This window comes from Puccinia triticina, chromosome 17A (genome assembly GCF_026914185.1).
Source record: "Puccinia triticina chromosome 17A, complete sequence".
Lineage (NCBI taxonomy): Eukaryota > Fungi > Basidiomycota > Pucciniomycetes > Pucciniales > Pucciniaceae > Puccinia > Puccinia triticina.
In genome coordinates, this window is record NC_070574.1 from 1,980,222 (window position 1) to 2,002,528 (window position 22,307).

Sequence of the window (22,307 nt, forward strand, 5' to 3'; positions counted from 1 at the left end):
CCCGCAGATCTTGACAGGATGTCACCCACTTTCTTTTCTTTGTCTATATATATGTGTCCGTCTCTCATGTCAAAGGACCTGATGAAATAAACTATTGGTCTTTTGAATTCATGCAAAATGCATTGCTGGTTTAAAAAGTTTGTGTTGCTGAAGAATTTCAAATGTGAACCATCCTTACATGCCTCCTCCACTTCCCAAAGGTACAACATACCTCATGATCTGAGTAAGCTAGCACGGCACACGTGCACATTATCCCTGAAGCACATCTACCTCATCTCATCACCCACACCAAACTTCAGCCCAACATCTGCCCACCTCAACGGGTCCTTCAATCTGTCCAAAACAACCTACGTCGCGAACCCACACATTCCTGTTCATCCAGGGTACTTTCAATGAAAAATAATCACAATTTAATGTTGCCGGGCCAGTTGGGGTGATGCGGAAAAGTCCCTCCTGACGGTGGCTTGCTTCGCGAGTTCAGCCTACCCTTGTAGAGAGAAATGGAGGACTTCCCGTCGAGTCTGGGAGCCTCCCAGATCTCAATTTACACACCCAAATTCTTAATTTTTGACAAAAAGGGAAATGTTTTCCTAGCCCTACAGTTCATTACTCTCATGTGCACTGGTTGAGTTTTTGATAGGTGTCTTAATTTAAGATTTAGAGAGGCATCTAGAGCTCTCTAAATGATGACGGGAAGTCATCCAATGGCTAGTGCGCGCCGGCCGCTTAGATACCAAGTCGGCACCCTACTGCACTATGTTGTAGTCCTTCAACAAGTCGGTAGAGGACTCTCAATTTGTTGAGAAAAATGAACAGTACCGCTGACGGCTTGGCTACCAAGTTGCTGCACTACGTTGCAGCCCTTCAACATCCACGGGGCCCGAAGTCTTGAGGTACTGATGTTCAGTGACAGACACATGCCCTGCAAAGCTCTTCATATATACTTGGTGACTCTTGCGTCTTAGGACACGAGTGTCGGTTTCCAAATATGTTGCCTGACCCCCGCTTCTCGGTTGCTTCTATTTCCTCCATTAATTGGATATCATGAAGATCGAGGTGGTTGTTGCAGGAGTGGACCGCCACTTTTGTGTTTCTTGGAAATTGATAGCGCTACCGAGTCCGAGCAGCACTGATTAGGTTGGAGACCGAAGCACATGTGGGGAACCGGTTTTGGTGTCAAGCTCGCTCCCCCTGAATGTCTATAAGAACGGTAACCCCAGCATGGACAAACTCCACCCACCCTTTGACCTTAAAAGAACCTTATAAATTCAACAAGAATCTTAGCATAGACAAAGCCCACCCACCCTTCAACCTAACAAATAATCCAAAAAATTTCACGGTATCATCGTTGAGCCATCGTGTCCAATCAACCAACAATGTCCCTGATGAATTTTTTGCCGACATTGCATAGCACCCTTCTAGTCCTCGCTCTTATCATCACGCTCCATCCGGAATTGCTTTTTGTTAGTGCCCAAGCAACAACTCAAACATGCGATAGATTTTTCAACCCCAGGATTAATACGGATCCTCGGGCTAGTGCTGCTGACTCAACTAGTAAGCATAGATATATAACTTATATGTCAAACCGGTTTATAAAACCTTTAAACCTTTTGAAATACATGTACGCTACTAATAGGTTGCGCCGACAAGGCAAACAAGAAATACGCGTGCAGCCTCTCTACTTGCACAATCAAAAACATTCCCTGTGAGCTTTCATTTTGTTTTTCATATTTTTTACTATGGTGTGTCAGTGAATTTTTGGAAATCTAATTACATTGATGATTTGATTCCACAATACAAATGTATCAATACTTAATATCAGGGGACAAATTTACATTCAAGAAATGCTCACCTTACAAGAGCAGCCCTCCGAACTCACCGGACCTAGACCCTACTAAACCTGTCCGCGAAACTCTCACAGCATTATTCTATCGCGCTAATAATGTAAAGGGATATGTTGGTGGGTGATTGTAAAAACTAATTTCATTGATATGTGCTTGTGCAACTACCTAACATTTTAACATGGCATGCAGATGTTCAAAGTAGAGAGGATAAGCTCACCTACAGATGCCCTTTCAGCACTCCAAGTGATGATAATGCTCAAAGAGCAAGTGAGTACATCTTATCTCACCATTAATTTATAACTCACAAACTGACATTGAATGACACACCTTCTTGAAACAACCAGCCTGCAGCGGGTGCAGTTAGTTTTGAATTTGGTAGGAAGATTATGTAGAAGTATGTTTACAAAAGACTTCCCACATGTGATTCATGAATCTACAAAGCACCTTTGGATACCCCAAATAAGATTACTATTCACCTGCCTAACAATGTTGTATTTTTTACCAATAGACCACAGAAATTTCTTTCCAGAAGCTCCCCCTTGTAAATCACCAAAGAATTTCTCTTTAAATCATTTGCTATGAATGCTGAGTTTTTTTTTTTCCTTTCTTGTTCTCCCCTTTCAACTGTATTTTTTTGTATATCCCATGATTGTAGATAGTAGTGTGAAATAGACATAGCTTTTGAATGAAAAGGAGGATAGTGCTAGAGCCCCCCACTACTTGATAACATGGCCTAAATATGCTGAAAGAAATGATTATAGACTCAGATACAGATGCCCCTTCACTCCTGCAAGTGATAATCACAAGGGGGGATGTGTTGCACTCTCTAGAGAGTGCCAAGCCGTAATTACATTTTGCATTAGGTCTGATGTGAGTTCAATGTTGACTTTGACTCTTTGTTCACTTTATTCCCAACACAGGCGTAACTTTAGTTAAAGTTGTTTTGGAATAATATTTCACACAATTCCAACACATGAATATCTCTCTGCTGAAGTTTTGTGCTGGGTTCATCATGATCACAAGTGTGGAATTGAGCTTCAAGGCACACAATTTTAGCCAATAATTTACCTATACTTAGGCTCAAATATATAATCAGCCAAGTTACAGGGAATATTTTGCATTGCATAATTTTTTCATTCAAAACAAACATAACATCAAATTATGAAAAGTTCCTTTAAAATATAGAAACTTCAGAGGATCAGCCAGCTGCCAGATGAATTCTTTGAGCATATTTATGTCATGCCAATTCCCATCTCAAATTGGGCATAAAGTAGCTTGAAATCAATTTGTATTCTTCAAGTATCAAACAGTGTCAAAGCTAGGAAGACCTGCGTAATGTGGACTTGTACTCCAAGCAATATGAAATGTGAAGATACCAGATTTGTTTTTCCTTACCATTTTTACCAAGGTATGAGCCATCAAATAATTTTCAATTTGGAAGTGTGAATAGCTGTTCATTTCGGAATTTACACCTTGCCTAGCACATGACTACACTTGGTACAATTTCTGAAACTTTACCTACAACTGACTGGAAAATGCCTGGCCTAGAGGCCAAAACAAAGCTTCTAAATGGAAAGGGGGGTATATTCATGGATATTGACAGGCACACCAATATTCCCTTGCTCCTGGAACCAGCTGGAGAAACACTTCAACAGCGGGTCTGAGAACTCCACGGTGAGCAGTTCTTCTTAAATTTTCATGCACATCCCAGTGTGGGTAACACCTTTTGTCTTGCAGATTGACCATCTTTTTCAAGATTTCAGCTAAAGAGAAGGTGGCGATGAAGGGAGGACAATCTTGCAGTGATCAAGATTGGACCGAGGAGCGTTGGACCAGGGTGGTTCCAGATGAAAAGTGCTCAGACTCGATGATTTTTATTTCATGTCCAAGGAGCGGACTTTAACCAGACAACTCGAGGGCCCCCCAGCAAGTTCCAAAGGGGGGCCTAACCACAATAGCAGGGGACAGGGCAGGTGACAGGAAAAGGGGACAGGGGACAGGGGACAGGGAGAGGGAACAGGACAGATGGAGCACTTGTTCAAACAGGACAGGACAGGATTTGACCACTTGGTCAGACAGGACAGGTGTCAGCCTTAGAGCCAACACAGCTGACCTAAAAGCTGCCTTTTCTACCTTTTTACATATGAATTAATTCATATCTTTTTCATTGGACTTCATATTCTGCTTTCCCATGCAATTTTAACCCTAGTTACAACCTACCATTTCTTTGTAACTCTACTCCTTCCCTGAGTTCTTGAGTTATGGCGTGCATGCGCAGTTGTGACGTGGCAGCGCTACCAGGCGCGCCAACCACTTGTACATATGTAATTATGTAAGCAAACTCTGAAAATTTTTCAAGTCAGGTATACAGACTTCAGCACACCAGAACCATACCCCAGAGACACCCAGGATCACTAACCAGAGGCCACTTCACTCCCAGTATCACCACAGGATATTGACAGTAAGTACCCTCTTCTACTGACCTTGTTTATCTCAGAGGAAACTCTGTTGCTCTTGACTGCTCTCTCTCTGCTTCTGTTTCTCTCTTCTGCATCAAAAGATCCACAGGTTATCTCTTGTTAAGACCTTTAAAACCAGAGCAGAGTAGTCATCCTACTTCTGATTCCCACCACCGTTTCCTTGGTGTGAGTGGAGACTGTTGCATCTCTAGCACAGTTGGCAGCCTACTTTTCCCAGTAGAGCTTGGTCCATATTAAATCATAACTCAAACAGATCAAGTTTCTCTCTTCTCAGTTTCTCTCTTCTCAGTTTCTCTCTTCTCAGTTTCCCTCTTCTCAGTTTCTCTCTTCTCTTCCTCTTCTCTCCACTGCTTGTATTTCTTTATCCCAAGAAATTCAATCAGTGTCCCCCTTCTTGTGTCCTGTTGTCACACAAGAGACTCAGGCTCACAACAGGACAAAGGCCACATGGCCAGACAGGACAGGAAGATGAAATACCACTGGGTCAAACAGGAAGGATGTGAGCGGACAAGGTGGCCAGAATTCTGACCATCTTCACATCTTTTCCCCAAATGATTTCCACAAAAATTCTCCTATTTGGGGCATTTGTACCTTTATTTCCATGTGCATGGTTCAAAAAAAAAAATCTGCTGATTGCTCTTATCACATACAGATGCTTAAGTAGCACTGGCTTTTAATTATGAAGTCCGCACTGTGGACCTGCTGTATCCAGACCGCTCAAACTCATTGGCCTCAGGATAGCAGGAGCAGCACAATTATGCAAGGACAAGCATTAGAAAAATGTCTCTGGGTGTTTGAAGGTTGGCACGAGGGAACTATGGGCCAGAAGCGTTGGTATTATCTAAGTCCCTCTGGCAAAGCCTCGGGCCAGAGAGGGACTTGGGTAGGTTTGGGGGCAGCCCGGCAGGGCCTCTGTCGCACAGAGCGGCTTGTGCCCACAGTCTGAGGCTGGGTGCGGAATTGGATCCTGTGGGATTTTGACCCCAAAAAACTGGGGTTTGTCACTCCACACACCCGCTGTAAAAGTGTACTGAAGTGTAGATCTTTGGGGGTCTGAGGGCCTGATGGCTTGGCGTGCTGCGCATCTAGCCATCTATTCGTCATCTCTTGCTTTGGAAAACTGGCATGCGATGCGGCTGCTATGCAGGAGTTCCGGCGGATCACTCCTTTGCAACGCCTGCATAATCAAGAAAGCAATGCGGGACATCATTTAGAAGGGTATCCATTCGGGCCAAGTTGTCATGCGCTCCCGTATGAGAGCCCAAATGGGGGAGACCATTGAGGCCTTGCACCAGCGGTCAGATACACCAGGGCGCAGCAGAGGATTCAAACGGACGCATAGGATTTCAATGTGATCGGGAGCGGTACTTCGGGCGGATGGGGTTACAGGACTACAACATGACAAGGACTACTGAATGGGTTTTTCTCTTAATTGTCGCTCTCTTTCGTCACACATAAGTCCGGGGGTGGAGTGACACGGAGGAGAGAGGGATGTAGGGGGGGGGGGGGGGAGGGATCATCGTTCGCCGCGGAGACGACGGGCGAGCTGGATGTCCTTAGGCTGGATGGTGACGCGCTTAGCGTGGATGGCGGCGAGATTGGTGTCCTCGAACAGTCTGTGGGCACATAAAAAGGGGGAGGATGGGGGTCAGTGGGAGGACAGGGGGGTACGAGGAGCGGGGGACGGACCCGACGAGGTAGGCCTCTGCGGACTCCTGGAGGGCCATGACGGCCGAGGACTGGAAGCGGAGGTCGGTCTTGAAGTCCTGGGCGATCTCGCGGACGAGGCGCTGGAACCTGCAGCGAGCAAGGGGGGGGGGGGGGGGGGGGGTCAGAGAGGGGGGATCAGGGGGGAGGGGGACGGGGGACGACTGACGGCAGCTTGCGGATGAGGAGCTCGGTGGATTTCTGGTAGCGTCTGATTTCGCGGAGGGCGACGGTGCCAGGACTGGTGGATGAGGAAGGGGTCAGTGCTGGGGACAGGGTGCGGGGGGTAGGGAAGAGCAGCGACGGACCGGTAGCGGTGGGGCTTCTTGACGCCGCCGGTGGCGGGGGCAGACTTGCGGGCGGCCTTGGCCGCAAGCTGCTTGCGGGGGGCCTTGCCGCCGGTGGACTTTCGCGCGGTTTGCTTGGTGCGGGCCATGGGGAGGATGTGGAGAGCAACGAAGGGTGGTGGTGGTGGAGACAGAACTTTCTGGGGTGGGGGGACAGAACTCGACGTGGTGAAGCGGATGAGGCGGAGGGAAGGCAGGGGGGGGGAGAGGGAGCAGTTTATATGGGCGACGCGACGCGCGGTCCTCTGGCTGAAGGGGGGAGTGGCAGGGCGGAGGGGCGTTCACGGGGGGGCCGGGGCTCAGGGGGGGCGGGGCGTGGGCTCCTTGCCCCCAACCACCACCGCCTCAGCAGGTTCCGCACAGGCTGCCGGACGACGACCTCCTGCGCCTGACGACAGCGACGGCCCGAGCGCACCCAGCGAGCGAGCACCAGCCACGCCCCATTCGCATCACACCTCGCGCATGGCAGGCCGCCTGAGCACCCCACTGGCGGCGCTGAGCACCAGGCCCGCCCGGGCTGGCAGGACGACCGCACGGGCGCACTCCTCCTCCTCCTCCGGCAACGGCAACGGCAGCGACCACGAGCCGAGGCCCGGGCTGGCAGCGCCCGGCACCCAGCTCCCGCGCATGTACACCACCCTCGACGCCGTCCAGGACGCCCTCCACACGCCCCGGTACGCCGCCCTGCGCGCCTCCGGATGGCACGCCCACTCCCGGGCCCACCCGCCCGGCGTCGTCCTCCGCAAACACTTCCCCCCGCGCCAGCCGTTCGGCTCCTGGGACGCCGTCCTCGCCTGGCTCCACGACCATCTCCGCCCACTCGCCGCCGAGCTCGACGTCAGTCCCCCTTGCCCCCTCCAATCCGCCTGCCGCTGCGCTCCTGCTGACCCTGCGCCCCGCCTCCTTGCCCGCCTCTGTCTAGCATCATCCAGACATCTCCATCTCCAACTTCAATCACCTCACGCTCTCCCTCTGCACCCACTCCTGCAACGCACTCACCCCCCGAGACTTCCGCTTGGCCTTGCGCATCGACCAACTCCTGCCCAGAAAAACCCCTGGCTGATCTCGACCGACAGCCCATCGCGTTTAAAAACTGCCCCCGGGTACAGCATGACCGATGGCCTGCCACCACAACCGTACCGTGAGCTTTGCGTCATAATACCAAGTCCGAACAAGTATAATTAGAATTATATATTTCTGTATTCAAAGACTAGAGAAAAAAAAAGAGATGAATTTACAAAACCAGAGAACATGCACGCAACTATGCACATCAAAAAAAGACAAGTGTTGATAACAGCGTGAGCGACCGATGATTACGTAACTAAGAGAAAAAAATGAAAAAGTTCGTGTTTGGTTTCTTCTTCTCGTGTTGATTAGATGAGAGACGAGAGGAATCTATTGTGTTTTTCTGCGGACATGAACATAGATAATTATAAGAAGAGGAAGAAAAGCTACTTCGGGAGCCATTACAAAACGGCGGACGAGGGAAGAGAGATGGTGTGGATGGAAGACTTCTCTGCCTGGATGAAGCAAGGATGGGCCGACATGTATACAGCCATCCTGCAGCCAAAAGGCTGGCCAGGGGGGAGGCGGGGAGGAAGACGAGGAACGAGAGGAGAGAGAGAGAGAAGATGCAGGAGGAAGAGAGCGGCAACTCAGAACATGCATTCCAGCACGTCGTCGTCGCCGAACTCGAGCAAGGGATGGCGGGCCTGATTGGTCGGCAGACGGGGGTCGTCGGCGGGCACGGCGCCGCGGAGGAGCTCGGCGGTCTTGCCGCCCTTGAACGTGAACCCGACCCAGACCCCGCGGCAGTTGTTCGCGGCGCCGGGGGCGTCGCGCTCTTGGACGAGCTCGACCGCACGCGCCTTCTCGAACACCTCGCCGTACTTCTTCATCTCCTCGGGGTTGCCGAAGTCGTCGAAATACCCCGCACTGTCCACACACACACACAGAGATAAGTGTTTTGGAGGAGGTAGGGGGGGGGGGGGGGGGGGGGGGAGGGAGACGTACTCGATTTCGGAGTCCAGGGAGGGGATGAAGGGCGGGACGACGCGGCGCATGTTGTCCCATTGCATGTGGGCGAAGAAGGCGAGACGCTGGACGTGGTCGAGCGACGAGCAGCGCTTCTCCTTGGCGTTGATGAGCCCGACGATGGCCAGCCAGGCCTCGTCGGACAGGTTGAAGATCTGGTCCTCCGGCTTGTCGTAGTGCGGCCGGCGCAGGACCCGGGCCCAGTTCTTGAGGTTCGCCCACGTCTCTTCCGGGCTCGAGCCCGCAAAGGGCGCGTATCCGGAGAGGAACTCGAACAGGATGCATCCTAATGACCAGCTGTGGGTGTGTTTTTTTGGGGGGGGATCAGTCTCCTTGTGCGTGTGTGTGTGTGTGTGTGTGTGTGCTGGAGGGGGGAAGCGACTCAACTAGTCGACTGAGAAGCTGTAGCTTTGGCCCCGCAAGACTTCGATGGCCATGTAGTCGGGCGAGCCGACGATCGAGTCGGCATACCTGGGCTCCTGGAGTCTGAGCGTCTTGTAGATCGTCTTCATCTCGACGGTGGAGCGCCCGAGCTGGAGGTTCTCGTCCTTGGCCTCGTCGAGTCTATGTTTGAGGGACTGGATCTTGCCGGGGTTGATGGCGCCGGCGGCGAGGCCGAAGTCGGTGAGCTTGATGTGGCCGGAGCGGTCGATGAGGAAGTTCTCGGGCTTGAGGTCGCGATGGATGTAGCCGAGCCGATGGAGCGAGTCGACGGCCACGAACATCTCCGTCGCATAGAACTTGGCATGCTCCTCCTTGAGCACCCCCGAGTTGTTCAGCAGCGTCCGCACATCCCCCCCCGGCACGAACTCCATCGCCAGATAGATGTAGTCCGGGTCCTGGAAGGCGTACAGCAGCTTGACCAGCCAGTCCGACTTGCTCGTCGCCGTCAGGATGTCCCGCTCCGTCAGCACGTGCCGCACCTCGTCCATCTTCAGCAGCGTCTTCTTCTTCATCTTCTTCAGCGCTACCACCTCCTTCGAGAGCTTGTGTCGCGCCAGATACACCTCGCCGTACCCGCCCTGGCCCACCTGGACGATGATGTGGAACGAGTCCAGCTTCAGCTTCGTCCGTCGCTTCCGCAACAGCGCCCGCTCGCGGCCGCAGTACGACCGCCACTCCATCCCCGCTTGCGCCGGATCGACCTCCGGGCGGGTCGCCGACTCGCGGAACAGCGCCAAGCGCTTCTTGCGGCCGTTCAAGTAAGTCAACAGATCGAAATCTGGATAGGCCCCAGTCAGGATCAGCTTAAGACATAGAGAAAGGGGGGGGGGGGGGGGGGGGGGGGGGGGGGGGGGGGGGAAGGACTGACAATGGTCGTAGAAGTAGAGCTGGGCGACGTTCGCTTTTCGCTGGACCTCGGGGTTCGCGAGGATAGCGGATTCCCAGGCGCGGAAGCCCTGGCCCTTGCGCCAGCTCACGAGGCCGTTGTCGCCTCGGACGTCGCTCATGAATCCGCTGGCGTCGTGGTTGAAGGCGGGGATGCCGGGGAGGGCGGCGGAGGCGGCGAGGAGCTCGGACATGGTGGGTTCGGCCGTGGGGGGCGGGAAGGGCTTGGGCTGGCCGGCCGGGTGGCCGGCCGGGTGCTGCGTCGGCTCCAGCCGGTTGCTCGGGTCCTTCAGCGGCGCCAACGCGCTCCGGGGCGCTTCGCCCGGCTTGGCACCCGCGGGCGTGTACAGCTGGGGCGTGCTGATCGGGAACGGGTGCATGGTGGTGCTGCTGCTGCTGCTGGCTCCCGCGGGCGGTGGCTGGTCTGCTGGAGGCGCGGGCGGGCTCGGCTGGGGCATGGTGGATGGTCGTCGGTGGTGGGCACTGAACCTTCTGGGCTGAGCTCGAACTCTAATCTGGCGATTACCTCAGCCTGCTGACGACGCTGGGCCAACTTCCAACCGCCGGCTGACAAACCCCCATTCTCCTCGAGAAAAGCAAGCTGAACCGCCCTTCGTGATGATAATGCCATGCATGCACATTCTTTCCTCCAGATGTTTTCAGCACATGTACATACATAACTTCCCATTTCCCTTCTTGATCTACAGCAGCTGAGCAGAGCTAGAAGTATTTGGTTCGGAATCAGCCTTAAACAGAGTTGAAGACTGTCTAAGTCTTTGATAATACTTTAGCTGGCAGCTGGGGACCATGTCCGATTATTCCTTCTTTTCACACCCCATCATTGGATTTGTTGCCTAAATCCTTCCAAGCCTGCCCACACCCCGGCCATATACCACTCCAAAAATTGACTGCTCAGCACCAGGAAAAAATAACAATCACTGAAGTGGTATCCTGCAGCTTTAATAGGGGAGGTTCACCATTGAAAGTTACAAAACTTTAGGACAAATTTTAAGGTGAATATGAAGTTTTTTTTTTTAAAAAAATAAAATGATAAATTGGACTGATTGATCAGTATCACTTGCTATTGTGGATTTTACCAAAATTTTGAATTTTTGCACATAAAGGCCTTAAACTGAGCTCCAAAGTTTAGTCAAGTTCAATTGTGAACCAAGGGTGCAACCGCTGTGCTGCGCTAGAAAAAAGCCACCTTTTAGCGCAGTGGGGGACTGCCATGGGGCCAGCCCGAAAAGCAGTGGCACAGCAGGACCACTGCTGTTCTGCGTCTTCTCCAGCCAAAGAAGCGGTAGCCCAGTGGGTGGGGCTGCTACTTTCAGCGCGGCAAAGCAGACACCAAAACCGCTGCGCTGCAGCCTGCACTTTCCGCAGTGCAGCGGTTGCACACCCCCCTAATGGCTGTAGCTTCAATTCAGCTCTGCCTGGGACAACGCTAGAGACAGCCCCAGTGGATGCAGGCACCTGGTTGTTTCTTGGCCCAAGACATATATTTGATACACCTGACATATGTTGGGGGCATTCAGGAGTTTCAAACTTGGTCAGGTGTGACTTGCATGCAGTTTTGCAAGTTGACATTCAATTGAGATCTTGAACACAGAGTTTCAAAAGTGCGTGTAAGCCACATTGTGCTTTGCCCAAGAAGCCTTCTTGTTGAAACTGCAACTTCCCAGGGTCCGTTTCTCTCCCTGTCACACATCTTCCACTCTTTTTTCCTCCCTCCAGATGAATATGCTTGTTCACCTTCTGCCCACAACTTTTCCCTCAGTTGTAATAGCTACAAAGTCTGCTCATCTGGATAATCAAAACACCATCTGCTTCTGCGTGCATTTCCCTGAGGTCTCTGTTGTGACATATGTCCCATAGCCTACTCGGCTGCGGCTCAGCCCGGAGGAGAAGGTACTTCCCCTATGACTGGGCACCGGTGGAATACTATCAATCTATCCATTGCTCATATCACAACAGGTTATGAGCCCTTAAAGGTGTCTTGCCCCTGAATACCAGCCAGAAGCTGAAGAAAAAATCTTTCCAAAGAAGAATACCAGTTTTTTCACCCTCTTATTTCAATCCCAACAAAGAATAACGGCTTTTTAACGGCGCTTATGGTTGGATTTGACTTTTCATGGCCGACCTGAATTGTGTTCTGGGAAGTTTGACACCTCTGTACCCCTACAGGCCCGCTCCAACTTGCAATCAAGCAAGATCAATGTCTGGAAATTTCCACCTTGGTGGTTTCAATGAGCAGCCATTGCCCAAGCGACCAACTCTTTGTTCACAATCATGGAAGGAAACACACTCAAAAACCCGTCCTTGTAGATCCCAAAATACTCGTCCAAACCTGCTGTCCGCTCCCTTGGTAAAGCAATGTCAGCCTGATGTCAATCATAGCCTTGATGGTATTGCTTGTCCTCTGTCTATTTGTCAATCAACTGCTATTGTCAGAGACCAATCTCAATTTTTCAAGAACAAAAATGTTGACCGGAACAATATTCTCATGTGGTCAAAGGATCTACATCCTGCTGTTGAAGACCCTTGCAAACATGACCATTGCTTGCCGGAGGAATCTCAGGACAAAGATTGTAGCGCAAATTATGTTGAGAACTTGGTTGCCAATAACAACTGCGACTTGATTGATACTAATTTGTCATCCGCGCTTGGAAATCACCAAGAACCGGACGATCAGTCAGATTTGGATGTCGATCTAGGCCCAGCAAGTGATAATCCAATCTTGACGTTTGTGGTACCAATGGAACTCAAATTCTATCCAGCTCAGTCATGTATTAAAAAAAAAAAAACAAGGCCAATATCCAGTCTAATCTTGTTGACAACACTCTTTCTGATGCCAAAGAACTCTCTGTTTTGTGCGCTACCAATTGAGATGAAAGTGCTTGCTTCAACACCAATGAATCTGAACTTTTTGATAAAACTCACTTTCAACCAAACCTCACACCAGCAACACTGTAAGACCCCGGAACTACCTCCTTAGATTGTGCTCAAGATGAGATAAACAACAACAACTGTTACAATCTTATTGATACCACTGTCACTACAAACACCGGAACTATGATACAGTTGAATCCAATTCTGTACCAGCCAGCTGAAATGACTTCTCAACCTGTTCCGATTCCATTTCACCCCATGCTGATTCCCTACCAGCATGCTCCAGTTCCTCACCTGTATCATCACAATATCTATCAGCCAACTGAAATCTCACACCAGCATGTCTCAGAATCCCAGCCAAACGTTCCTCCGGCTTTATCTTTCACAATCCCAATCTACCCTTTTCCCTATCTTTATCCACCACCACCTCTTCCCCAACCAGAAAATCCAGATGTAGTCAACAATCACTCTGATCAAAATCTTCAACAAGATCACCCTGAACACTATCATGAAGACAATAACTCTGACCACTCTCAAGATTACAATTCTGATCTCAATAATCATCAAGATGCCCCGGCCAACAAGCAATACAACTATCAACAATCTGAATCTGGTGATTACGACAATAGTGGAAGTGATTTTTGCAATGATATGGACTACACCTACAACACTGAAAATTACTATTAGTTTCCACTTTATTTTTCTTTATTTTTTATCATGATCTTTTTCCAACTACTCACCATGGATGTTTGCTCAGCACCTGTGTACAAGTGCCTTCACACAATTCATGCCAAGTTTTGGTCCGATCCTTGTTAGTTACTGGTTTGAAGTCGGTTTGAAGTTGGTCTGATCTTGGTTCAAAGACCAGGTCATGTAATGCACAATCTATACTGATGTTACCTGGAATCATGCCAGATGTTTTGTGTAATGCAACCGTATAATGTACACCATAACTATGTTGAAACCCAGCCCAACTGTATGATCAGTTTTACTCAATCTATATTTTTGACCAAAGATAAGAATTTTTTGACCAAAGATAAGAATTTTTTGACCATGAGGGTTTTTAACCTCTGTGTAAACCCATACCCTACAGGTTGCTCTGGAACATTCTTCTTATAATTTTCAGCACACACAGAATTCAAAGTGAGGTGTGTGAGGTGACAGAGTAATTATCAATGCTGCTTGAACTTGGTCCCCTTGGGCCAAGGTATAATATGGAGAAGGTATCTTATCCTTGCCAAAAATATGCCAGTTTTTCTTAAATCATGATTTTAATCTGGTTTGAATTCAGTGTGAATTTTCTGACGGGCTAGCTGGGAGGAGTTTTCCCACAACTGTACGCCCGTACGTTTGTGTGACACCTATATTACCACGCAGCCAAGCAATGCTGAGCTGAGTGCCCACGCAACACTGGAATATTAGATGAAATATTTAAAAGAGTTATATATATTTTCACCTATATGTACACACATTCTTTTGTCGGGACTTTCTGAATTGATTAAGAAACCCTGGATAATCTGGGGCTCCCCTGAACTTAGCCCAGAATTCCAACTCTCTTGTGAAAAAAATCATAAAATTTGCTAAAACAATTATGTGAGATGCCAATCTGCCACCTGCAAGATCACAAGGTGGTTATGGTGATTGATCAGTTAGCAATTTTTTATCATTTGATGCAAAAATAAAACATCAAGGGGATAGCCAGTGAGTGAAGCTAGCTTAGTTCAGAAGGAAATCACCTTTTCTCTCAAAGTATGTGATGCTTATAGCATCAATCAATACAAAAGATATAAGTATCCACTATGTTAATTTTTTTCCACAAGTCTATGAATATCTTGAGTGATAAAAACAGAAAGAAGATTCATTGAATTTATGCACTTTCATCACAAAGGTATATCTACCAAGCCAAAATTTTTGTTTTTCATATATGAAAACACATTTTGAGCGGTGTGGATGGCATAATAAGCACATGATCAATGAAAGTATATTATTACATCAAGAAAAATCTGGTTTCTGCTCAGAAATGGAGATTGCTTTGCAATACAGTTGAACACAGGTTCTGGAAAAGATACAATTACTCAAATAGTGCAGTTGGGGTGGATATCAGGTTGATATGAAACCATGTCCAACATGAATTCATACAAGATTCAGCATCAGTTCAGACACACTTGAGCATAAATTCAATCCAAAATTACACATAAATTGGTGTCAAGTTCTGCAAGAGATCTTGAAGAGTTCCTAAAGAGAGGGGTGAAGGCACTTGCACACAAGTGCTGAGCAAACATCCGTGGTGACTGTCTGTCATGTTTGTATGTAGTTGGACCCCCCTGTCAGGTTTCTTTGAGCCTTTCCGAGGGGGTGGGTGTTGTGACATATGTCACATAGCCTACTTGGCTGCGGCTCAGCCCGGAGGAGAAGGTACTTCCCCTCTGACTGGGAACCGGTGGAATACTATCAATCTATCCATTGCTCATATCACAACAGTCTCTACTGGATACAATCTCTTGTAGCATGTTCCCTTTTCCGCCACGCAAGCTAGCAGTTTTTTTCCCTCTTTGAGGGCTCCCTTGGCCCCTTTTGTTGTCTAACTCAGAGTATCTCTGAGCTTTTTGTTCCTCAGGCCCTTCCCCCTTTCCTCTCAACCTTGACTTAAGTTCAGAGCTTCAACACTTCTTGAATGGTTTTTTGCAAGTTGGTGTTGAAGAAAAGCCTTGAAAATCAGCTGGCAAATGTCCATGCAATTTGGACCCAACCAACTTTGAATACCCCTATTGTGCCGCACATGGCCTGCCTGGCGTGTAGCAAACGTACCCAAAGCAAGCACCAACAGTACCAGGCCAGGTAAAATTACTACGCTTCAAAAAACTGCAGCATAGCACAATTCTCCCCCAGCTGTGCTGCACTGATCTATGGTGGTGAGCTTCTTGCGCTTGCACTAAATTATTTGGCTCATTTTTCAGCACACTACAATCAGTGCAAAAAATCACAGAATCACTAAATTGTACAGAAATTTTTAAAATATTTTTGGAACCACCAGAGGTGGCTTTAACAATATTTTGAAATCAAATTGGCTTGGAGGAAACTGTTTGGATGCTCTTTCTCTTGCCACACAGTTTTTAGAACCTCTTTGCTGAGAGAATTGGTTACCAACCCAGATTCCACCAGATTCCATTCCAGAAACCACATTGCAACCAAGAAGTTTTTCCAAACCACCTTGGTGGCGCAGCCAAGCGTGCTGGTGCTATTCAAAAAGATATATCACTGAGTTATGTTGATCAGGATTTGTGGAGCAAATAAAACTGTAAGAAAAAATCTAGAAACTGCTAGCAGCCGTTATGCAAAAGCTCAAAAGAAGCTTGAAGTGATACTCAAGCCTTTCTCAAAGTTTATTTCTTCCCTGCCAAGGCGTCTCAAGCTCTCAAGCCAAATTTTTGACATTAGTCACAAGTATTGAGGCACCTCAAATACGGTAACACTCTCATTTACCGTGCTGCGGGTTTGGACCGGTTAGGTTTGAGTTTAGGTTGATGAGACAGGACAGCCCTAATGTCAATGTACTTAGTTCAATATCATTTTCATTCCGTTGTACTTTATCCATCTTCATTACTTGTCTATCCAACCAACTCACTCAAGCTTCATCACTTGGTTTGCAGGTGTGCCTCCACCTGATTAGCCCCTCTGACTGTTTGCTGTTAGCTCACAGCATCCTTGCTGCCATAGGTGTGCCTCCACATGATTAGCCCGTCTGACTGTTTGCTGTTAGCTCACAGCATCCTCGCTGCCATAGGTTGTTTGCCTCCCGCTTGTCGTCCATTAACAAGTCCCTCCTTCGGAGGCTCATGTTTTTGACATTAGTCACAAGTCCCTCCTTCGGAGACTCGCGGTTCGCGCGAGGGGCGCTTCGCGCCAGCCCAGGCTACACCCGGGCCCTCCGAAGCGAGGGACTCGTGATAAGTTAGGGTACAGCCTGGCCGGCTGGCGCGAAGCGCGACCACCGAAGAGGGACTTCGGACTAATGTCCAATTTTTGGCCTCAGATACGGCAGACTCATCGACCTAGAGGGATTTCAAAAATCGGAAGGTATACCAGACTGATGAATAGTTTTTATCTCGTAGCAGACGTCACCGCTCGATCGGTCGGGCTCATCTGATTCATTGCTCCGTTTGTCTCTTCACTGGCGGACACAGAAAGCTCATCCTCCTCGATGGGCCCGCTATGATTAGAATTTAGTTGACGGGGTTTTGTCACTCGATGCTGCTTGCAGAAATTCAAATCTCGAAGCAATATGACAAACCTTAATCTCTGGAAGGGTTTCGTTTGGTCAAGGGAACTGCTCATCAGTAGCATGAATTTACGTCTGGAGTATCTTTTTACATAACTGAAAACAAAGAGGTATGGATTGGTTTACAAGAGAATCAAGTCTTTTTATGTGTTTTTGATGAGAATGCATGCAGAGTCAAGTTTTTTTTTTAGGAATTTACGTATCTGCCTCCGCAATGCAATAGGGATAAGGGGATTTTTTACAAGAGAGCTAAACAGGAAACGGTAAAAATCAAGATGCGCTGAAATCTTCAAGTTCACATGACAATAGGAAAGAAATGCCCCGTTTTTTCCTTTTACTTCGACGCTGGTCGACCGTCCGGGGTGTCGTTATTTGCGCAGACGGGTACCGTTTGTCTTCCAAAAGCAAGGCTCGAGGTTCATCAACGAGGATCTCTCATTATGCAATGTTCGTTTACCGCTTTGGTCTGGTGAATATAGCGAAAGTCAGGTAAAATTACGGGTGAGTTCTGGTATGATGACATGGTACTCACGGCTCGATCGCCACGTCCCATGACATCTTCATCACAACAAAGATTCTGAGGTGGGAAACCGGGGTATCCAGGTTCGTAATCACAGGGTACAAAATTATTATCGCCCAAATGTCTGCATTTACCAACAACTATTTGATTCATCAACAGAAAAAAACATTATTGATCAGGATGATCAATTGAAGTGAAGAGGTTGAATGTGACCAATATCCTAAAGTGCCACTCACCAGCCCATGTTGCAGTTGGCCCAAAATTTCTGGCGTCCACTGCGCAGAAGCAACGGGGATGTTTCCCCGTGCAAAGCACGTGCGGCTCACGTATAATTCTGGCACCGCGTGTGAAACCGCAAACCACGGCAAAAAAAGGAAGTGCGAGCTTGAAAACGTGCATGGCGGGATGGAGTTCGCAGAGTGAAATTTGACGTAACCGGCGATATTGCGTTTGGTTCTGGTGAGGGGTGGAATGAGGGGTGGAAATTGGGGAATGGATGGGGGGAAAAGTGCTCAAGAGCAACGTGATTATATATTCACAAATCAAGACTTGTGAATCCCAGCACATATGTAAATATGTACCAACTGGTCTACCCTGCCACTGGACCCTTCACAGTTGCGCCGTGGTAGGACGTTGCTGGGCATGGCTTGGGTGAAGGGGTTTGGATACTGTGCGGTGACTCGAATGAGAACATCTTGTTGAAAAGACGACCCGATACGCCTGGAAAGCCCCCTGAGTACAGTGAACAGACTTTTTGTTTTCAGACAGTTGTTAGAGAAACGCTGCCCGGCCGGCGCTCTCCCTGTCGAGCGCGGGTAAATGGGAGGCTCGCCCTGTGCCCGCCTGGATGGCGACCATCCAGGAACACCCATGCGCCAAGGCTACATAACGGCCATATGAGTACAACGCCCTACAATCAGGAGGATGTCTGGTTTCCGTTCTGACCCTTACAACCGCAGGTAGCTGAGGTGCCATGGCGCTTCCGCACCGTTTTGGCTTGGCAGTGGCGGGTGCCCGCCAACGGGTGCCGGGTACCGCCAAACGGGTACCCACTGGCCATCTCTAGAATGCACAGTCACTGTGCGCATTTCACAAGGACTGTTCATGAAAGGGCATGATGTAATTATGTGGAGCTAAAACGGTAGTTACACTATAATATGCCATATGTCATCTGTTGACAGTTTCTAGAGTGTTTCTTGCAGTGTAAATGTGTAGTTGGCTGATCCTGAGAGGACCCCAGCTACAACGGTGCAACAAATACTATACATGTATTTGTATATGGCATGTATTGTATTGTTTTGTCTAGCATATACATTGTATCTCCTACAGAGATTTCCCAGTTCTTGAAAAATAAAATCCAGCATTTCCCCTCCTGAAGGCTACCATAGTGAGTCTGAAACTCGGGTGCCTTGACTTTCCTCCGCTGTCCGAGGCGTTCTATTTATATCCTTTGCTCTCTCCCCAAAAGCTCATCTCTCCCTCAATCTGGTGCCTGAATCTTTTGTCTCATCTGTTTCCTTTGTCTACTTACCTTGCTTTGTTTCCTCAGGACATCCTCCTATTGTTCAGCTTAAATCTGTATCCCTATTTCCTTCCTTTCCCTGCCTAATTCAATGATTATTGCTCCCTTTTCTCACAAAAAAGCCAATCCCAGGACCAGAACCTACTGGAACTCAACTCTTTGTTCAATCCAAAATAAGAACACTTCATTTCCCTCAATCTCATCTCCCCTCCTCTACCTCGCGTACTTAGCACTGAACTCGAAACCCTTGCCTTTTATGCTTTGCTCGCCTAAACTGCACCAATCTTGCCACTGACGCTGGACAGTTCAGTTGCCTATTCCATAATGCAACCCTCCTCCACATATTCATTGTTCCAAAATTGTTGCTACCTCGCTCAACATGCCCCCACATTCACTCTCTTGTATTACTATCTTAATCCGATCCAAAACAAACCCGCTTCTACTTAATTTGTGCTTATTCATTTCTATCGTTACTGACCTGTGGTCAGTTAATTTTCTCAACATGTCTTTAAACCTCTATCTTGTGCTCTCCGATTAGGTAGGCTTTGGATTTTGTGACACAATACATGGGATGATGCTGACCAGTCCAAAATAAGAAACCTACTCGGTCTCATCAACTTTCATCAGCCCAAGCAGTTGCCTGCTTGATCCGAGTAGTTGCCTGCTTGATCCGAGCAGTATTCCCACAAAAAGGCCTGCTGGTTCAAGCAGTCTGCTCCTTTGCCTAGAACCGGTCAGTTGCCTGCTTGGTCCAAGCAGTCTCCTCACCTGTCTGAAAAAAATTGCCTGTTTGGTCCCAGCAACTTTCACCAATCCAAGCAGTCTGTTGGTTGGCCTGAAAAAGTTGCTTGCTTGGTTTGACCAATCTGCTGGCCGTTCCAATCAGTCTGCTGCTTGGTTTGGGCCTGGTGCCAAGAAACCACCGCATATGTGGGATGAGATTATCCCGTTGCAAAAAACAACAGAACTGCTGGCAATCTGACAGAATTTCCTCATTTTCCGTAAGAGATACGTAGTGTGAGCTCCTCAAGATTATCCCGTTGCAAAAAACAACAGAACTGCTGGCAATCTGACACCATTTCCTCATTTTCCGTAAGGGATGAATACATAGTGTGAGCTCCTTGGCAACATAGCTCTGCATCCACATGAGTGTGCTGGTCTAGCTCGATAGAGTCTGGCTTGACATGCAAGACTTCCGAGCTCTGGAAACTGGATTGAACTCCGGCTCACGTGAACACAGTCGGCCTGTGAGCTGCGCTTTCACCTCACATGAAAGACCGGGTCAAGCGAGGCACAGTATGTACATATACTCAATCGTTGGGCACCCTGCTTTGGGTGATTGCTTAAACTGAGCTGTGCGTTCCGTGCCCTCATCTCATCAATTTTGCCCTATGTGGTAGATCAAACCAAGCAGCGGGCAGCACCAACTCCTACCACTATGTACCACAGTTACTTGCCTCAATGATGGCCAGAACCAGCTAACATCACCGACATTGCCAGAAGTAACACAAAGGATTCCCATAATTTTCTCCCTCTTTCTGCTCTCTTGATTCAGCTAATCCACGGTACATGGCTGCCTTCAAGTTGGCTTGGTGGTGGACTGTGAAGCCCCCGCGCACCGCAAGGTTTCACAAGAGAGATCACAGGCCCTTTTCCCAGCTGACTACATATTCCGGTCCTTCCCCACTTCCTAGCCGGCAGAGATCCCCCGACTGATATCTCTCCCAGCTAGGTAACCTGTTCCTCCTTCTTCTCCTTTTTCCTTTCTTCTTTGTTTGTTCTCCTTCTCCCACTGGTTCATGTACTTACTCAGAGATCCCCCGACTGATATCTCTCCCGGCTAGCTTGTTCCCCCTCTGCAATAACAGCCCTGTGAACCAGACTTGTCCGCGAGACCAGTTGCTCCCCTCCTGCGTCCCGAGTACTGCACAGTGAAGGACTCAATAGTTGAGTCCTTGCATGGACAAGATAGTTGAGGAAAGACGTTTTGACACAGATGTAAATGTCCACAATACTTAGTGTAGGAATGGTTTGTTGAGATGAATCTCTGGATCTGGTTCAGGATATTGAAATCAACTTGGCCCCCACATTTTTGCCGTGGCATACTACTCTCTTTTTCATCATCGCCACCAAAAACATAGATTTGAGAGTCAAATAGGAGTCATTTTGGATATTATCCGCCGGATTAAGAGCCCTGTTCTACCTGATGCTTGTGCATAGCCCGCCACTGAATCCGCAATGTCTGCTCAAGAAATTCATTGATATGTATATTGGGTGATGATTCAAAGTACCCTTTACGGAACATTCCCGGAGGCATTGAACCCACACCAGAAAATTGCATTGCCTTAACCAAACTCAGAATTTGAACTCAGCTAAAGAAGAATTCTATGTCTTTTGAAGATGTTGGCTCAACTATGGCAGACCATAGTTCATGGATCAATTTTTCACAAGTCTTAGCAATAGAAACAGATCTGAGCTATGATCCTGTTGAATTTCAAAATGAAAAATACTCAAAGCTTACTCCGGACCAGTGGAACAGGGTCCTTGGATGATGTATATTGCTGGGCCTGGCAGAACTGCCAAAACCTTTGTCTGAACACACTAATTGATCATTTCACTGCAAGAGGACTCAGACTAGCAGTGGTGGTGTCATCTGGCATTGCTTCCTTAGTGTTACATAACACAATGACAGCTCACACCATATTCAAAATCCCCTTGAAAATTGATTCATCCTCATCCTGTGTTTGGGAGCCACAATCAGTGACAGCCCTAAGAGGTGCATTGTTGGATTTAGAAGTGATGAATTGGGACAAACTCTCAATGCAGAATTTATTGTCTGTCAAAGCTTTAGATAGGTTTTTTCGGGACTTGAAGAATCAAAATATTCCTTTTGGTGGCATCAAGGTGATAATTCATTGGAGATTTTTGTCAGACACTTCCAGTTTTCAAGGGGGACCTGATTGCCCAATGAAATTTTCATTTTAAACTCTTCTCTATGGCAGAGCGTAACAAAGTTTCACCTGTGGCATACATCTGACTGTTAGGATCTGGCAATCACTAAGTCAAACCAGGTGCAGTTGAATTCAATGAATTACAGCTAAATCTTGGTGAAGGCATCATTCAAAGGGATCTGATCAACCAGATTCCTTTGTGGTTTGTGAATTTTTGCACGAACACCTCAATCCATCTGCTCAGCTCAGATATGATCAAGTTCATCTACAGAGATTTGAATTGCCAGGACCCAAACTTTTCTGAAAGGTTTCTGAGAGAATACTACAAGAATCATGCAATAATTACCACATTTAAATCACTCCAGAGTCCACTCAATCGTTCCTCCTGGCTCTAGATGGTAC

General features: G+C 48.1%; 5 protein-coding genes across 5 annotated transcripts; 2 read left to right on the forward strand and 3 right to left on the reverse strand.

Annotated features, from left to right (window-relative positions):
- Nucleotides 1-1,376: 1,376 nt before the first annotated feature.
- Nucleotides 1,377-2,208, forward strand: PtA15_17A160 (uncharacterized protein; the record flags this gene model as incomplete). Its single annotated transcript, XM_053164247.1, has 5 exons — nucleotides 1,377-1,554; nucleotides 1,637-1,705; nucleotides 1,823-1,960; nucleotides 2,034-2,111; nucleotides 2,189-2,208. 5 exons carry the CDS (start codon nucleotides 1,377-1,379, stop codon nucleotides 2,206-2,208), a joined length of 483 nt encoding a protein of 160 aa, XP_053028233.1.
- Nucleotides 2,209-5,840: 3,632 nt separating this feature from the next.
- Nucleotides 5,841-6,467, reverse strand: PtA15_17A161 (uncharacterized protein; the record flags this gene model as incomplete). The annotated part of the gene is made up of 4 exons (XM_053164248.1): nucleotides 5,841-5,940; nucleotides 6,014-6,121; nucleotides 6,207-6,272; nucleotides 6,340-6,467. The coding sequence occupies 4 exons, from the start codon at nucleotides 6,465-6,467 to the stop codon at nucleotides 5,841-5,843; spliced, it is 402 nt and encodes a 133-aa protein (XP_053028234.1).
- Nucleotides 6,468-6,840: 373 nt separating this feature from the next.
- PtA15_17A162 (uncharacterized protein) lies at nucleotides 6,841-7,523 on the forward strand (the record flags this gene model as incomplete). Its single annotated transcript, XM_053164249.1, has 2 exons — nucleotides 6,841-7,215; nucleotides 7,488-7,523. The coding sequence occupies 2 exons, from the start codon at nucleotides 6,841-6,843 to the stop codon at nucleotides 7,521-7,523; spliced, it is 411 nt and encodes a 136-aa protein (XP_053028235.1).
- Nucleotides 7,524-8,033: 510 nt separating this feature from the next.
- On the reverse strand, nucleotides 8,034-10,372 carry PtA15_17A163 (uncharacterized protein; the record flags this gene model as incomplete). Its single annotated transcript, XM_053164250.1, has 5 exons — nucleotides 8,034-8,313; nucleotides 8,392-8,709; nucleotides 8,800-9,634; nucleotides 9,725-10,101; nucleotides 10,179-10,372. The coding sequence occupies 5 exons, from the start codon at nucleotides 10,370-10,372 to the stop codon at nucleotides 8,034-8,036; spliced, it is 2,004 nt and encodes a 667-aa protein (XP_053028236.1).
- Nucleotides 10,373-17,333: 6,961 nt separating this feature from the next.
- On the reverse strand, nucleotides 17,334-17,831 carry PtA15_17A164 (uncharacterized protein; the record flags this gene model as incomplete). Its single annotated transcript, XM_053164251.1, has 3 exons — nucleotides 17,334-17,378; nucleotides 17,445-17,572; nucleotides 17,669-17,831. 3 exons carry the CDS (start codon nucleotides 17,829-17,831, stop codon nucleotides 17,334-17,336), a joined length of 336 nt encoding a protein of 111 aa, XP_053028237.1.
- Between the last annotated feature and the right edge of the window lie 4,476 nt (nucleotides 17,832-22,307).